This window comes from Olea europaea, unplaced genomic scaffold (assembly GCF_002742605.1).
Source record: "Olea europaea var. sylvestris unplaced genomic scaffold, O_europaea_v1 scaffold927, whole genome shotgun sequence".
In the NCBI taxonomy this organism is placed as follows: Eukaryota; Viridiplantae; Streptophyta; class Magnoliopsida; order Lamiales; family Oleaceae; genus Olea; species Olea europaea.
In genome coordinates this window covers 140,311-154,683 of record NW_019267756.1, presented here as the reverse complement: position 1 = coordinate 154,683, position 14,373 = coordinate 140,311, and the positions used below count along the sequence as shown (strand labels likewise).

The 14,373-nt window shown below is 33.8% G+C and overlaps 1 protein-coding gene across 4 annotated transcripts; it reads left to right on the top strand.

Moving 5' to 3' along the window:
- The first annotated feature begins 2,301 nt into the window (after positions 1 to 2,301).
- On the top strand, positions 2,302 to 7,593 carry LOC111392397 (cation/H(+) antiporter 18-like). 4 transcript variants are annotated; one of them, XM_023017737.1, is made up of 6 exons: positions 2,302 to 2,487; positions 3,052 to 3,189; positions 3,278 to 3,651; positions 4,442 to 4,667; positions 5,126 to 6,127; positions 6,223 to 7,593. In XM_023017737.1, exons 4-6 carry the CDS (start codon positions 4,473 to 4,475, stop codon positions 7,432 to 7,434), a joined length of 2,409 nt encoding a protein of 802 aa, XP_022873505.1. In that variant the 5' UTR covers positions 2,302 to 2,487; positions 3,052 to 3,189; positions 3,278 to 3,651; positions 4,442 to 4,472; the 3' UTR covers positions 7,435 to 7,593. The 4 variants fall into 4 exon arrangements, with proteins under 4 accessions (XP_022873505.1, XP_022873507.1, XP_022873506.1 ...); XM_023017739.1 differs by lacking the exon at positions 3,052 to 3,189; XM_023017738.1 differs by lacking the exon at positions 3,278 to 3,651.
- The last annotated feature ends 6,780 nt before the right edge of the window (positions 7,594 to 14,373 follow it).

Below are 14,373 nucleotides of genomic sequence, written 5' to 3'. Positions count from 1 at the left end.
TAAATTTGGGCAAGCATAATTTAAATAATGGAGGACATTTCCCAATTAGCACAACGATAATTTAAATACTGGAGGACATTTCCCAATTAGGACAAGCATAATTTATATATTGCATATTATTTTGTACATATTATTATAATTTTTAAGCACGTGGAAAGGTTTGGCTTCAGGATCGAAAAAATAAAATTACAATAACAAGTACCTAATTTTGCCAACTCTTTCTTTTCTTTTACTTGTTGCTACTTACAATTGTTCTCAAAAAGTACAAATAAATTCCAAATAAATAATTAAAAAATGTAATTTTATTTGTACTTTTTTGAAAAATTGAGACAATTTGTTCTTTATTTTTCTTTTCTTTATTTTTGTTTCATTTAAATAGGAGTGTATTTTATCATTTTATAGCTTTTAATTAAAAAAATGAATGAAAATGATGATTTTCGGCAATGAAATGTGAAAATATATGAAAATTTCAAAAATAAAAGGTATGAATGTTTAGATAATAATATTGACAGGTAATGACTTTTTGTGCTAATTGTCTTTTTAATAATTTATTTGGACTTATTTGTAATTTTTTAAAAAGTTTGAGAGTACAATCGTAATTTTTTAATTTCTTTTTTGTTTTATTTAAATAAGAGGATATATTTGTCATTTTACATTTTTTTACTGAGAAATTGGATGACAATGGCCTTTTCCATAATGAAATATGAAAATAGAGGTGAAAATGTCAAAAAATAAAAGGTTAGGATGTTTTGCATAATAATATTGAAAGGTAAAGACCTTTTTGTACTAATTGCCCGATTTTAAAATTAATTAATACACGTTATTGGGTTTATTTTAAATTCTTTCAACCATTAGTAATCAAGATTTCGGGTTTAGGAATCATTAATGAAAATAGAATCTTCTCAATTTAAACTATAGAAATTTTAAAAATTATTGTAATGGCAAAAGATCCGAAACCAATCGTACTGAAACAAAATTGATCGGCCTGGTGAGATTCTGCTTAAAATTTAAACGATCATGGTTCCTTGAACCAAGAACCTAGAACTTGTAATCCATCTATTTTTAATTAATTAAGTTTATTTGTTATTATGGCGAATTATTTTTATAGACAATTTTTTGTATGAAGACGAAACTTTTCTTTTGCCATTGAATGAGGCTTATTGTTATGATTTTGGATGTGATTATTAACTTTTAAGACAATCATTGGTGCTTAGTTCGATTTTCATTCTTTTTGAAATCGAACCATTCGGAGGGGTAACATCACTCAACGAAGTACCAAACTCGAAACTGAGCATTTTTTTATACATACTAATGCTATGCATCACAGATTTTGTTTACGTTTCAACATAGATACCAATAAACGACATATAAAATGAGTGATATTAAATGATAGGTACAATAAATTGGTTGTTCCTATCATTTAATGTCACATGTGTGCCACAGAGAAATGAAATATATTTCATAATATTAAAGTGTCGCGTACCAAATTTGTTATTTAATTGACAGTCGATCATTCATTTTTGACACCTTGGATCATCACATGTTCCTAACAAATAAAAAGACGACACCATATTTGTTAAAGAAAAATAATGTGGTAAAGTGTGAAAAAATTATTAAAGATATAACAAATTTCACACAACAGATTTCAACTCCATTAGGCCATCTCCAACCTACACTAAATTTTGAGGTAAGTTTTGCATCAAATATTACATCAAACTAAAAATTATCTACAAACCATTACCCCAAATAAATGGTGTTTAATCATTTTTTATTTATAACAATTTATTTATCGAAAAAATTATTTATTTATTTAATTTACAACCACTTATATAATTACGTTTCATTAATGAAAATATTAAATTCGTCAACAAATTAAAAAAAGTAGTACAATTGATAAAATAGCCACAATTAAGAAATTATTAAATCATGTTATTAAAAAACAACGTATTAAAATAACACAGATAATAAATTAATTAATTAAGAATTTTAAAATTTATGTATAATATAAAATGATACAGATACTCTTAACTTTATTTGGTGCTAAATAAAAATATGGAAAAAAGGATTTTAATCAAATATGATGTAAAATGGTGTAAGTAAATATTATTGCACATTGCAATATTTGGTGTAACACAGGGAAAAATGGTGTTTTAGCGTAAGAGTTGGAAATGTCCAAGTTCATTCGTATCGGTCAAAAGTATTTCTGGTAGTCAACAAGGGCATTATAGGTATATCAAAAATATTAACTGCTCTACAAATATGTAACAATGGAAGGACCGTGTGTTCAACTCTACGAGTCACCTTCTCCCTCCCTTTCCATTCCATAATCTGTGGATCTCTTTTCTCTGTCCCCTTAAAACTTCTCTCTTTCTCTAGCGGCTAACCCTTTTACGAAGTTGAATGGAAGGGAATTTTAAAAAAATGTTGGCGGTGATGATAAACAAATCCTCGTAAATGTAAATCTTCTCTGATAGTTCACGGGTTCAGGTTTATTCTCTTTCTATCCTATGCATGTATAAATTCACGTATATATGGGTTTTGTAGTGTTCGGAATGGGGGATGAATACGCCATACATTCATGTGTTCTTTAACAAATATCTTTTTGGTTAAGTTTGTTATGGGAATTTAACGCAAACGAAATTAAAGTTTGTTTACGAGGGCTTGATAGAAAGACCCAGAATTTGAAGAATTGGAATTGGAATAGAATTGGAAGAAGATACGTCGGTTTTGTGAATTTAATGGTAGGGTAAGGCCAGGGTATTACTGACATTATCTACTTTTTTGGAACTACTGCATAATTTGATCTTGGAAATGGAAACCCAGAATTAGAAAATTTTGTCATGTTTTGGCTCGAATGAAGACACGTAATCTGCACACTGCAAGTTTTGAATTAAATTCATATGTATAAAGACGAATATGCCACTGTTTTTGTATTTTTTTTTGCATTCAAATATCTTTTCACAATTTTCATGGGATGATCGGCTATGCGACCCACATGTGGAATTACGATATGGTCAAATAATTTTTATTTTATTGTCGTCTTCTCCACAGCATCCGAAGGAACAAAAACGCGTGACTTGGTGATCATTTAGATTGCAAAATTGTTGAATAGTTTCTCCTTTTCAGACTTTTGAGGGTCTCTTTGTGATTTCCCCCCGTATCATTTAGACACTATAGAAAATGAGTTAGGTAATTGATTTTTTCCTTTTCATTCTGTGGCTTATGAGCAAGTTGATTAGTTGTTAATGAACTTTTGCGACTCTTGACGAATTGGCAGATTAGTAGGCTTGCAGCTATTAGTTATCGCCTAAAACGCACTGTGCTCCGAATGGACAAATGAGAGTTTTTCGGTGCAACAAGTGAACCAGGCAATCAGGGGCGAGCATACTTGAGGCCCAGAGGGGTCGGCCACCCTCACACGATTTTCAGATTTTCAATTGTTCTCTAGGCTATTTTAGGTTTTCAGAATTTTTTCTTAAGATATTTTGGTTTCACCTGCACTGAATTTTCCTCCTGGGTCCACCCCTGCACGCGGTCGTGGGACAGAGGGAGGCTTCATACGTGCAAGTTCTGGTTTTACTGGCCAATGATAAAGTTGAAGCAGTGTTTTAGCACATTAGACCAAGACAGGAAGTTGACAAACTGTTCAATGTAGTCCTTGTATTACTCTTATTGCAAAAGTTACATATCATACCTAGTTAAAACTATTTTTGTATCAAACAGTCGAAGCCTAATGGATGAACAGATTCTATCTTTCACCTAATAATTTAGATGGTAGTAGTATTTATGTTGAAGTTAGTTAAAGAGGGGGGGGGGGGGGGTAGTAGTAGTCAAGTCAGCCTTCCTTTAGTTAACCTTTTCTTCCCTTTTTTTAATTCTACGCATGACGAAATAATCTGAAAACTGGGAGCTCTAAGTTTTGAATTTCTGTGAAGGACGTATGCCTATAATAATAAATATGTTTTCTTGTACAACTTGAACTTGTATACGCGTTGGACTTGGAAATAGGAGCACTTTTATATGTATAAACTTGCTTTTCTCTTTTGAGGTCAATATTTAATAGTCAACTAATAAATCACCCCATAATGGTTGTTCATTACACGGTATAGAGTTAAAAATAGCATAATGTGGTATTTTGAAATTTTATCTTAGGCACCGTTGAAAAAGTGAGAATACTGTAAACGAATGCTTGTGACTTCTTAATTGTTATTCTCATTTGTCCAAGGGCAAGTCAAAATCATAGCCTCTTAATTATTAGGAATTAGGTTAGACTTTCCCATTTTTCTAACAAAAGACACTTGATTGAGTTCCATTTTGCTAAAAACTTGATTATATTTAGAATTTGGAACATAATACTTGTATCTGTGGAAATGGAATAATTTGTTAATATATTGAGGGAATTTATTTTCTGATTGTTACCTGCTAATGGTCTTCCACGCAGGCATTGAAGTGAAAATCTGCTGATTCTGGAAATGGCTTCCAATACAACAGTGAAATGTCCAGCACCCATGAAAGCCACATCTGATGGGGCTTTTCAAGGGGACAATCCTCTTGATTATGCACTTCCTCTAGTGATGTTGCAAATATGCCTGGTTGCAGTGCTATCCCGAGTGCTCGCCTATCTTCTCAGACCATTAAGACAGCCTCGTGTGATTGCTGAGATAGTTGTAATTTTCTATAACCTCCACTCATTTTCTTATGGTACAACAATTTTATAATTTTGCACCTCATTATTGTCTGATGTGATTCTTTTTTCCCTAGTCCTGATTATTATTCTTCAAGGGGAAAAAACATTTTCTCTAAGTTTTGCGATTATAGAAACTTCATTGGGAAGATATTTTTCAGTGTCAGTATTGTTGTTTTATTACACCACTGGTACTTTTAAATTCAAAAGATTCAATACTTCTATGGTCATATTAGTTTCATTGAAGTGTTGGAATTTTTTGTTCGGAAATTTTTTATGCTTAATGTTACACGAGTACCTTTGTAATTTCATTGTGCTCCTCTTGTTCTTATATTGCATCATATGTACATTTTCCACATACAAAAAGCTAATTTTGTGCAAGGCATGATTTATGTACCGCCAATTACTATGAAGATTTAACTTATGATACTGTTTGTGTAGGGAGGAGTCCTGCTTGGTCCTTCGGCTTTAGGGCGCAACCATACGTATCTTCAGGCCCTTTTTCCACCCAGAAGCCTTACAGTTTTGGATACCCTTGCCAACCTTGGTCTCCTTTTCTTTCTGTTCCTTGTTGGCCTTGAGTTGGATCCAAGGTCTCTAAAAAGTACTGGGAAAAAGGCGTTAAGCATTGCCCTTTCAGGAATCAGTGTTCCATTTATTTTAGGAATTGGGACCTCATACGTGCTTCGAGGAACTATCTCCCAAGGTGTAAGCCAGGGTCCATTTTTGGTTTTCATGGGAGTGGCACTTTCTATCACTGCCTTTCCTGTCTTGGCACGTATTTTGGCAGAACTTAAGCTTTTAACCACCACTGTTGGACAAATAGCCATGTCCGCTGCAGCAGTCAATGATGTGGCTGCTTGGATTCTACTTGCTCTGGCTATTGCCCTGTCAGGCAAAGACAGTTCTCCCCTCGTTTCATTGTGGGTCTTCTTGTGTGGGTCTGGTTTCGTAATTCTGTGCATATTTGTTGCCCCACCTATCTTCAAATGGATGGCACGACGCTGCCCTGAGGGTGAACCAGTAAATGAGATATATGTATGTGGTACACTGGTTGCTGTTTTGGCTGCTGGATTTGTGACAGATTCCATAGGAATTCATGCTCTCTTTGGGGCATTTGTTCTTGGAGTTCTTGTCCCAAAGGAGGGACCCTTTGCAGGCGCTCTTGTGGAAAAGGTTGAGGATCTTGTGTCTGGCCTATTTCTTCCATTGTATTTTGTCTCAAGTGGACTGAAGACAAATGTAGCCACCATTCAAGGCGCTCAATCATGGGGTCTTCTTGTTTTGGTCATTTTTACAGCTTGTTTCGGAAAGATTGTTGGTACTGTTGTAGTCTCAATGCTCTACAAGGTGCCTTTTAAAGAGGCGGTTACTCTAGGTTTCCTCATGAATACTAAAGGTTTAGTGGAGCTCATTGTCCTTAACATTGGGAGAGACCGAGGCGTAAGTTCATGTTCGACTATTTGAGTAACTCAAGATTGAACTGGAATTCACAATTCCATATTTGAGTTCATTTTCCTTTTTCTTTTACTTTTCAGGTTCTGAATGATCAAACGTTTGCAATCATGGTTTTAATGGCTTTATTCACGACATTTATGACAACACCTCTTGTTATATCAGTATACAAGCCGGCTCAAATGGCTACATCACAATACAAGAACCGAACTATTAAGAGGAAGGACACAAGTAGTCAACTTCGCATATTGACCTGTTTCCAGAGTACAAGAAACGTTCCCACATTGATTAATCTCATGGAGGCTTCACGTGGCATTGGAAAGAGGGAAGGACTTCGCGTCTATGCTATGCACTTGATGGAGCTTTCCGAACGATCATCTGCAATATTAATGGTCCATAAGGCGAGGAAAAATGGGATGCCATTTTGGAATAAGTGGCAAGATTCTGATCCAAATCAAATTGTCGTTGCTTTTGAGGCATTCCAGCACCTTAGCCAAGTGTCTATCCGACCAACAACTGCAATCTCAGCAATGTCCAGCATGCACGAGGACATCTGTTCGAGCGCTGAGAAGAAGAGGGTAGCAATGATAATTCTTCCCTTCCATAAGCATCAGAGACTTGATGGACATTTAGAAACAACACGAGCTGACTTGAGACATGTAAACCGAAGGGTTCTTGAGCATGCGCCGTGTTCTGTTGGTATTTTAGTTGACCGGGGGCTTGGTGGGACTTCACATGTGTCTGCAAGCAATGTTGAGTATACTGTTGCAGTCTTCTTCTTTGGAGGCAATGATGATCGTGAAGCTCTTTCGTACGGTGCACGGATGGCTGAGCACCCTGGCATCAATTTGAACGTCGTTCAATTCACTACAGACCATAAGGTAGCCGGGGAGACTGTAAGACTTGATATTAACGATCAAGATCGTCCTGAAGCTAGATCAGAGGATGAAGAATTCCTTGCAGAGGTCAAGGAGAAAGTATCAAACGACAGCTCAATCAAATTTGAAGAGAAGATGATAAAAGATGCTCAGGAAACTATTGACGTGATTCGCTCGTATAGCCGTTGCAATCTCTTCCTCGTGGGGAGAATGCCGGAGGGTCAATTAGTGGCAGCTTTTAACAGAAGGAGGGAATGCCCGGAATTGGGGCCAGTCGGGAACTTATTAATTTCCCCAGATTTTTCGACCACGGCATCAGTTCTGGTAGTGCAGCAGTACCGGAGCCAGCTTCCACTGGAATCACTGAATTCCCTGAAGGAACATGACACGACTGAGGGCGAGTATGACTCGCAGTAACTGTCTTTTCTTTACAGGATTTGAATCATGTGTAGGTTATATCTTCTAAGTACAAGAATACACAAGCCAACCAACTGTATTTCTTAATCTTTCCATTGCATTTCTGCTGTGTAGTTCAGTAAAATGCATAATAAAAGTTCAAAGATCATTTGCTGTCTATCAGAGTTTTAATTTATTTGAATCTTTATTATTATCATCTATCTCGTCATCCAAGTGCAAATTGGGAAGTAATATTACTAGAAGTTATCGCTTATTCATAACTATGCAATGGAAGATTCTCAACTGTTGCATACGACTAGACAAGTGGCACAAGATTTATGTAACATGCTTGATGAACTTAACTGATGTGCCGAGACACGAACGTATAAATTTAATAAAATCGAACAACATAACAAAAGTCGAACTTTTCTATAAACTAGCATACTCCACACAATTGTTTGTTAACCTACCGAATTAAAGCCACTTAAAAAATGGAAAAAAAAAAGTTTCGAAACAATAATAATGATAATTTATAATCATAGTGCCGAACAATGACTTCATTTATTCTTTAAAATAATTTATTTATTTATTTCAATTAACATCTTAATTTTTATGCAAGGACACCATATAACCTTTGAACAAAAAATAAAGTCGCACTTAATCCAACAATAATTATGAGAATTAAAACGCTTTAATTAACTATAATAGTTTTTAATCTTCTTAATATTGATGAAGCATCATGGTGTTGTAACGTTTGAAGAAAATTAAATTCGCACTTCTCCCGTATTGTGGTTGATCCGACACTGCTAATGAGACTTCACACACTTTTAATGCGCTTGTTAATTAATTATAGATCGACAGTTCTGTAGCTTTAACGACCCCTACCTCCACAATTCGCGTAAAGCAAAAGCAATTAAATTTAAAAAAAAAAAAAGGATATAAAAAGAAGTAACAACCGATTACTACGTTTGTCCAATATATAAAGGACCATACTACACAAACATAATGGTTAACATGCAGGATGATCGAACACTCACATCTAGAGGATCAGGCATTATTTTATTCACGTGGGGTTCACGCTCCATGTGAGAGTCGGTCACCCAATTTCAGGCACTTCGACATTATTCATATATAAATATACTGAACAACTAAACAATTTGTCACATAGGCTACTCATACCAGACATTCTAAATAGAGAGTATTATTAAAGGAGAAAATCTACCATACAAATATCCGAACAATCGCTGCTTCAATCTTGAATTATTTCCTATTGACAGCAACTGCTGTTTCAATCTTGAATATCGATCTTCAACCTTCTAGATTCCAATCCTGGGATCTTCTTCGAGAGTCTCCAAAACTGCAGTTAGTGAATGAACACGTCATGAATAAAATTATAAGTTTTTTGATCAGAACAAGAAGCCAAGAGAACAATTCCCTCGTTTCTATTCTAGGGGACGGCCACAATGATGAACTACGGTGGTCGTACTCCAGTTCTATTTAGTCCTTTTTGTATCTATTATTAGTAATGAGATTAAGTTTATAGTTTTTACTGAAATTATCAAAGGGATTTGACTGGACTAATATTATTTAAGCTACAATAATTATATTCAGTCAATCCCATTCGAGATTGTTCAGTTAATTTTCAGTTTTCATTTTTTTCACTACAGGTGAAAATTTGAACTCTTAAATTATATAAAAAATCATATACACAATATAAATTAATTCCCTACAAATTATATCATCTTGACTCGTCATCTATGTATATTACTTTCGTTGGTTGAATAACTGATTTTTCGACCCTGGTAGAGTGCCAATTTCTATAATGCATTCTAAGATAAATCCTTATTGATCGAAATATGAGTTTATATCTTTTGTACTTCTCTACACAGTTACAAAAGTCTCATATTATCACGATGTTATCGATCACCCTTGGTTGCACTGTTGAGGACCTATCCGATAATTATGTATTTGTGGGACTTACATTTTTTTTTTGCGGGGGGACCGGGGGGGGGGGGGGTGTTTAGGAGAATCTAAGGTAGATGGTTGTCTTTATTTTGTTAGGACGATGTTGTATTGCCAGGGCAGAACCCTCACAGGCTCCTTACAAACAAAGGGTGAGTGGGCATTTTTGGAATATTTTGTTAATGAAGTGTGGAACCCACCTTATGTGTGAGGCCCGTACACCCATCTTTATCCATCTTGTTATGGTGCATTGCATTAAAAAGTGCTTCACTTTGATCGGTTGTCAGTGCCAAACTTTCATTCAAATTTCATAAATAAATGAATGTAACTTTCCTCCATTTTTCAATATTGAAGAGATGAATAGATATAATTAACTAACACTCTTCTCGCGTTTGAAAAATATTTAAAACCTTGATAACTAGCACAAAAATCTTCATAGTTTGTATTCATTGCACAAATTGTCCCTATCGTTTCAAACTTGACATTTACACTCTCGTTTTAGCCTTTCCTTGTGGAGTTGGTCATTTCCGTCTCATTCCTTCAAATATGAGTAATTTGTGAAATTTTTTTTGACCTTTTGTTTTTATTTTTCAAATCATTCCTATCATTTCAATTTTAGCACTTGGACTCTCAGATCGACCTTTCTTTGCCCAAAAGGTCCTTACCATTTATTTCCTCCATCAAAGCATCGTAAAATGATTGATTTACCATCCTCTTTAAAAATAAAAAAATGGTGATTATATACACACACACACACTCTACATTTTAATTATACTAAAAGTTATTAACCTTTTATTCATTACAACATTTATATCTTTAACTTTTTATTTCATCATATTTGTATTTTTAACATTTCATTAATCAAAAAAATTTGTCCTTAATCATGGTTTTTGTCAAAAAAATTTGGTTAACCTGCTTCAAAATGAGTGTAAAATATTTAATTACATTTTTACATTATTATTTGTTTTGCTTATTCATAAATACAATGGTCAAATTAGTCTTTTTATTACATCTTAATTTTATTTTTATTTTTTGAAAAGAAACCATAATTTGAAATAATTTATGTTAATTTAAAAATAAGAATGCGCTAAAAAAAGTCTAAGATATAAATGTGATAATGTGTAAATGTTATGAACCTCTACATTAAATAGTCTAGTTATTAAAAATTGTGGTGTGAATATATATAGCCACAAACAAATAGAAAAGAAAAAGATATATGAAAAAGAAATAATTGTAGTCAAAATCCTAAGTTTTTCAGATAGTTCAAACGAGTCCCATTTCAAGTAATTTAAAACATATTAACAAATAAATTTATCTTCCAAAAAAAAAGGGATTTATTTTCCTCTTAGATGAGTTTGAATTAGAATAGTTGCGATTGGAGTTTGAATTAAGATCTTAAACGATCCATGTAATGGAAGATGAAATCTCGTCTTCTGATATAATTTTGTGAGGAAAAAAAATTGAACAAAATCAAAGAAAAATTCAAAAGTCGATGCAGTGGATATATACAATATAAATATATTTCTAGAATCAGCAACAAGAATATAGAAATAAGACTTTGCTGGAACATATTTAAATCCTTAAAAAATTCTTGTAACTTTATTGAAAACAAAAAGATATTTCAACATGAAACATGATTGCAAAAAAAAAAAGAAAAGAAAAAAAGGCTAAATTCTTGGATTGTGTCGCAATGGGATAGGAGAATGGGTGGAAGAGGTGGTGGTGGTGGTTGAGGGGAGGGAGAGGGAATAGGCATATGGGTAGGGGTAGATGTTGTCAATTGGGAAGATGAAATGTTTTTCTTTTATTAGTACGTTTGATATTTTTTTATGTGAAACCCGTTTGTACTTTTTAAAAAGATTAGAACTCTAGCTGTAATAATACACACACACATTCATTCTTTCTTTTCTATTTGTTTGTTTAAAGAGGATGACAAATTAGTTGTTTTAAATACTTTAATGGAGAAAATAGTCGGTACGAACCTTTTGTGCAAATAAAAGTCGATATGAGGTCTAAAATGTTAAAATTGAAGCGACAAGGACAATTTATGCAATAAAGGCAAAATATAGGAAGTTTTACGCCAATTGCTTTTCATTCATTTCCGCCACAAAATACGAGAATTTCTATGTTCTTTCATTTCAATTATCCATATTTAATGGAAGGAAATGACACGATGAGACGAAAATTCTCAACTTCGCAAAAAATTGTTGAAATAAGAGTGCAAATGTCAAGTTTAAACCAATAGGAATAATTTGGGCAATGAATGTAAATGATGATGACGTTTTGTGCTAATTATTCTTTAAGACCTTCTCTATTTCAACTTTAGAATTGCAAATTTCATTTATTTCGATCTATAATACTATGCAACTAAACTATTCCTTATTTCGATATGTCACATTCTTCTAATTTTCAATTAAAGAAAAATGTAAAACAGTCTCTTCTTTTAATTCAACTAGTAGTGGTGTCATACAATGACCTCATAGCGGAGTATAAATTCTCATTCTATTAGACGTTCTTAAATTTCCGTCAATTTCCCTTCTATTAACCTTTGATTTTCTTTTCAGAATGTTACCACTCTTAGTTTGATGAGCTTTATTTGCCACAATTCTTTCCCCGCTGATATTAGTTGAAAGATTTCTTTCACGACGTACATAACACACCATTAAATGCCACAATTGGACCACTAACATTGAGTCCATATCGACTCAAACAGGTTGTAGATTATATGACTTGTACACTCATACCCTATAAAGAAGATTTTGAATAATTTTTTAATATGAAACCAATTCATCTTTCTAAATGAAACTATTAATCTATTTGATGTGATCCATGGAACGAGGGCAACGAATACAAATCCACGCAAGGATCCGTTGATTGTCGAAAAAGGACCGATGACTTGGTCGCAAGCGACGAGGGTCAAAGAAGTGATGAGATTGCTTGTTCAAGCTGCAATGGATGAAACGTCGATCTTGGCAGACAAAAGAACAAGTTTCATGTTGGGCTCGTGAATGAAAACCTGTTGATTTAACTTGGTTTACGTAATGGATGAAGAGACCGAGCGAATAGCGGTTGCATAGCTTACTTATGCATGCGATTGTATGTTGGTAAAACAGTGAATCTCTGGGTGGATTTTACTTAGTCTATGCGACCGCTCGTTGAGACTATGTGATCGCAAAGTGCATGTTCGAGATGGAATTTTTCCAAATTCTGCAAATTTTCTAATTATGTTAGAACTCTAATTTTTTGGCATATTTGTAATTTTTTAGACTTTATTTTCGTTTAAAGTAGAGATTTATGAGTTTTCTATATATAAGACTCATTATTCTACATTGTAAATAACTTTCATTCATATAAATTGAGAGCTTAATTTTGTGAGCATATTTTGCTTTCAATTCTTTATTCTTCATTGAACAAATTATGAACTTATCAAAAATTATTTCTTGTGGCATTCAAACAATTCGAGTGAGATTCGTGAGCCTTGTGATCAAGGGGTAACATATTGTTGACGGTTGTGTTGATTACTTGGTTCAATATTTTTGAATCAAAATCAAAACTTTGATTTATTGGCTTTCTCATTTTTGATTCAATCTCTTGTGGGTTTCATAGCTACTATTATTATGTGGGTTCGCATTAATTGGTATCAGAGTCTGGACTTCAAAAATCAAGATTAAATCATTTTTTTTCTCTTTTCCTTTGTTCTTCGCGTTTTTTGTTCTTCTTGAGTCTTTAATTATAAAACTACAAAAAAAATCCAAAAGTTCTTTTTGTGCTCATCTAGCATCCAAATCAGTTTCCATTTCTTTCGTTGGTATCATAGTTGAATTTTCGAGCAAAAAAATATTATTATTATTTATTTCGAAAATTACCAGCAGTATACGATTTCATCTTCTTTGAGTAAAAAAAAGCAGAGAAAATACATATGTATATCAGTCTTGTCAAACCCAAAATTCAAGAACTACAACCTTGAATTAATATTGTTCTCATTCAAAACTGTCCAAATTTCTTTGCTCGTTTCTTCTTTATTAGTCTTCTAAATTATAAATTCTCACCTTTATCCTAGTCTGAATTCTTCAAAAAATAAAACTTGGTTGAGTTTAAATTAATTTTTTAAAGTACTTAGGTGAAAGCACAGAGTAGAAAAAGACAAGAATGGTGAGACTGTTAGAGAAAAAAAGCCAATTTGAGTGATGAATGAGTGTAAGCACATGAGGCATATATTACTTTAGATTAGGATGTCAAATTGAGATGATTCAACATCAAGCAGGAACAACCAAGTCAACATGTTGGAGGAGGTGGTACGATGGTTTAAGAGGTTGTTTGAAGATGTGACAAACAGGTTGGATAAGCATGAGGCGTAGATGGAACGACAAGACCCATTGCTTGCCAATTTACGTAGGGGAGTTCCCAATGCAAGGAGACAGGGTAGGCACGAGCCTAGGATAGAGAATTACGTAAAATATGAAGTGGGTAATGACATTGATGAATGGACATTGGTGGATGCGGAGTTAGGAAGAATAAGAGATAGATGAGATAGGCATGAAAAGAGGGGTAGATAACCTATTAGAGATAGAGTTGATGGCAATATAGGCAATATCAAAATGACAATTCCGTCATTCAAAGGATGGAGTGATCCGAAAGCCTACTTGGAGTGGGAGAAAAATGTAGAATTGATATTTGATTGTTACAACTATTCGGAGGAAAAGAAGGTAAAGATTACGATACTTGAGTTCACCGATTATGCTATTACTTAGCAGGATCAAGTAGTGATATTTAGGAGGAGGAATCATGAAAGGCCAATTAACACGTGAAGAATTGAAGGCTATCACGAGGAAAATGTTCGTGCCTAGTCATTACTATAGGAAGAAGATTCATCAAAAATTACAAAGTATCTACCAAGTGTCTAGGAGTGTGGAGGACTACCATAAGGAGATGAAGATAATGATGATTAAAGTGAATGTTGAGGAGGATCACTATAGCTCGATTTTTTAATGGTTTGAA

Excerpts from the sequence above, each read along its gene's own strand:
- LOC111392397 (XM_023017736.1), top strand. The coding sequence starts at position 4,473 with ATGGCTTCCAATACAACAGTGAAATGTCCAGCACCCATGAAAGCCACA. Across the intron at positions 4,668-5,125 it reads GTGTGATTGCTGAGATAGTT|GGAGGAGTCCTGCTTGGTCC; the intron begins GTAATTTTCTAT and ends CTGTTTGTGTAG. Across the intron at positions 6,128-6,222 it reads ACATTGGGAGAGACCGAGGC|GTTCTGAATGATCAAACGTT; the intron begins GTAAGTTCATGT and ends TTTACTTTTCAG.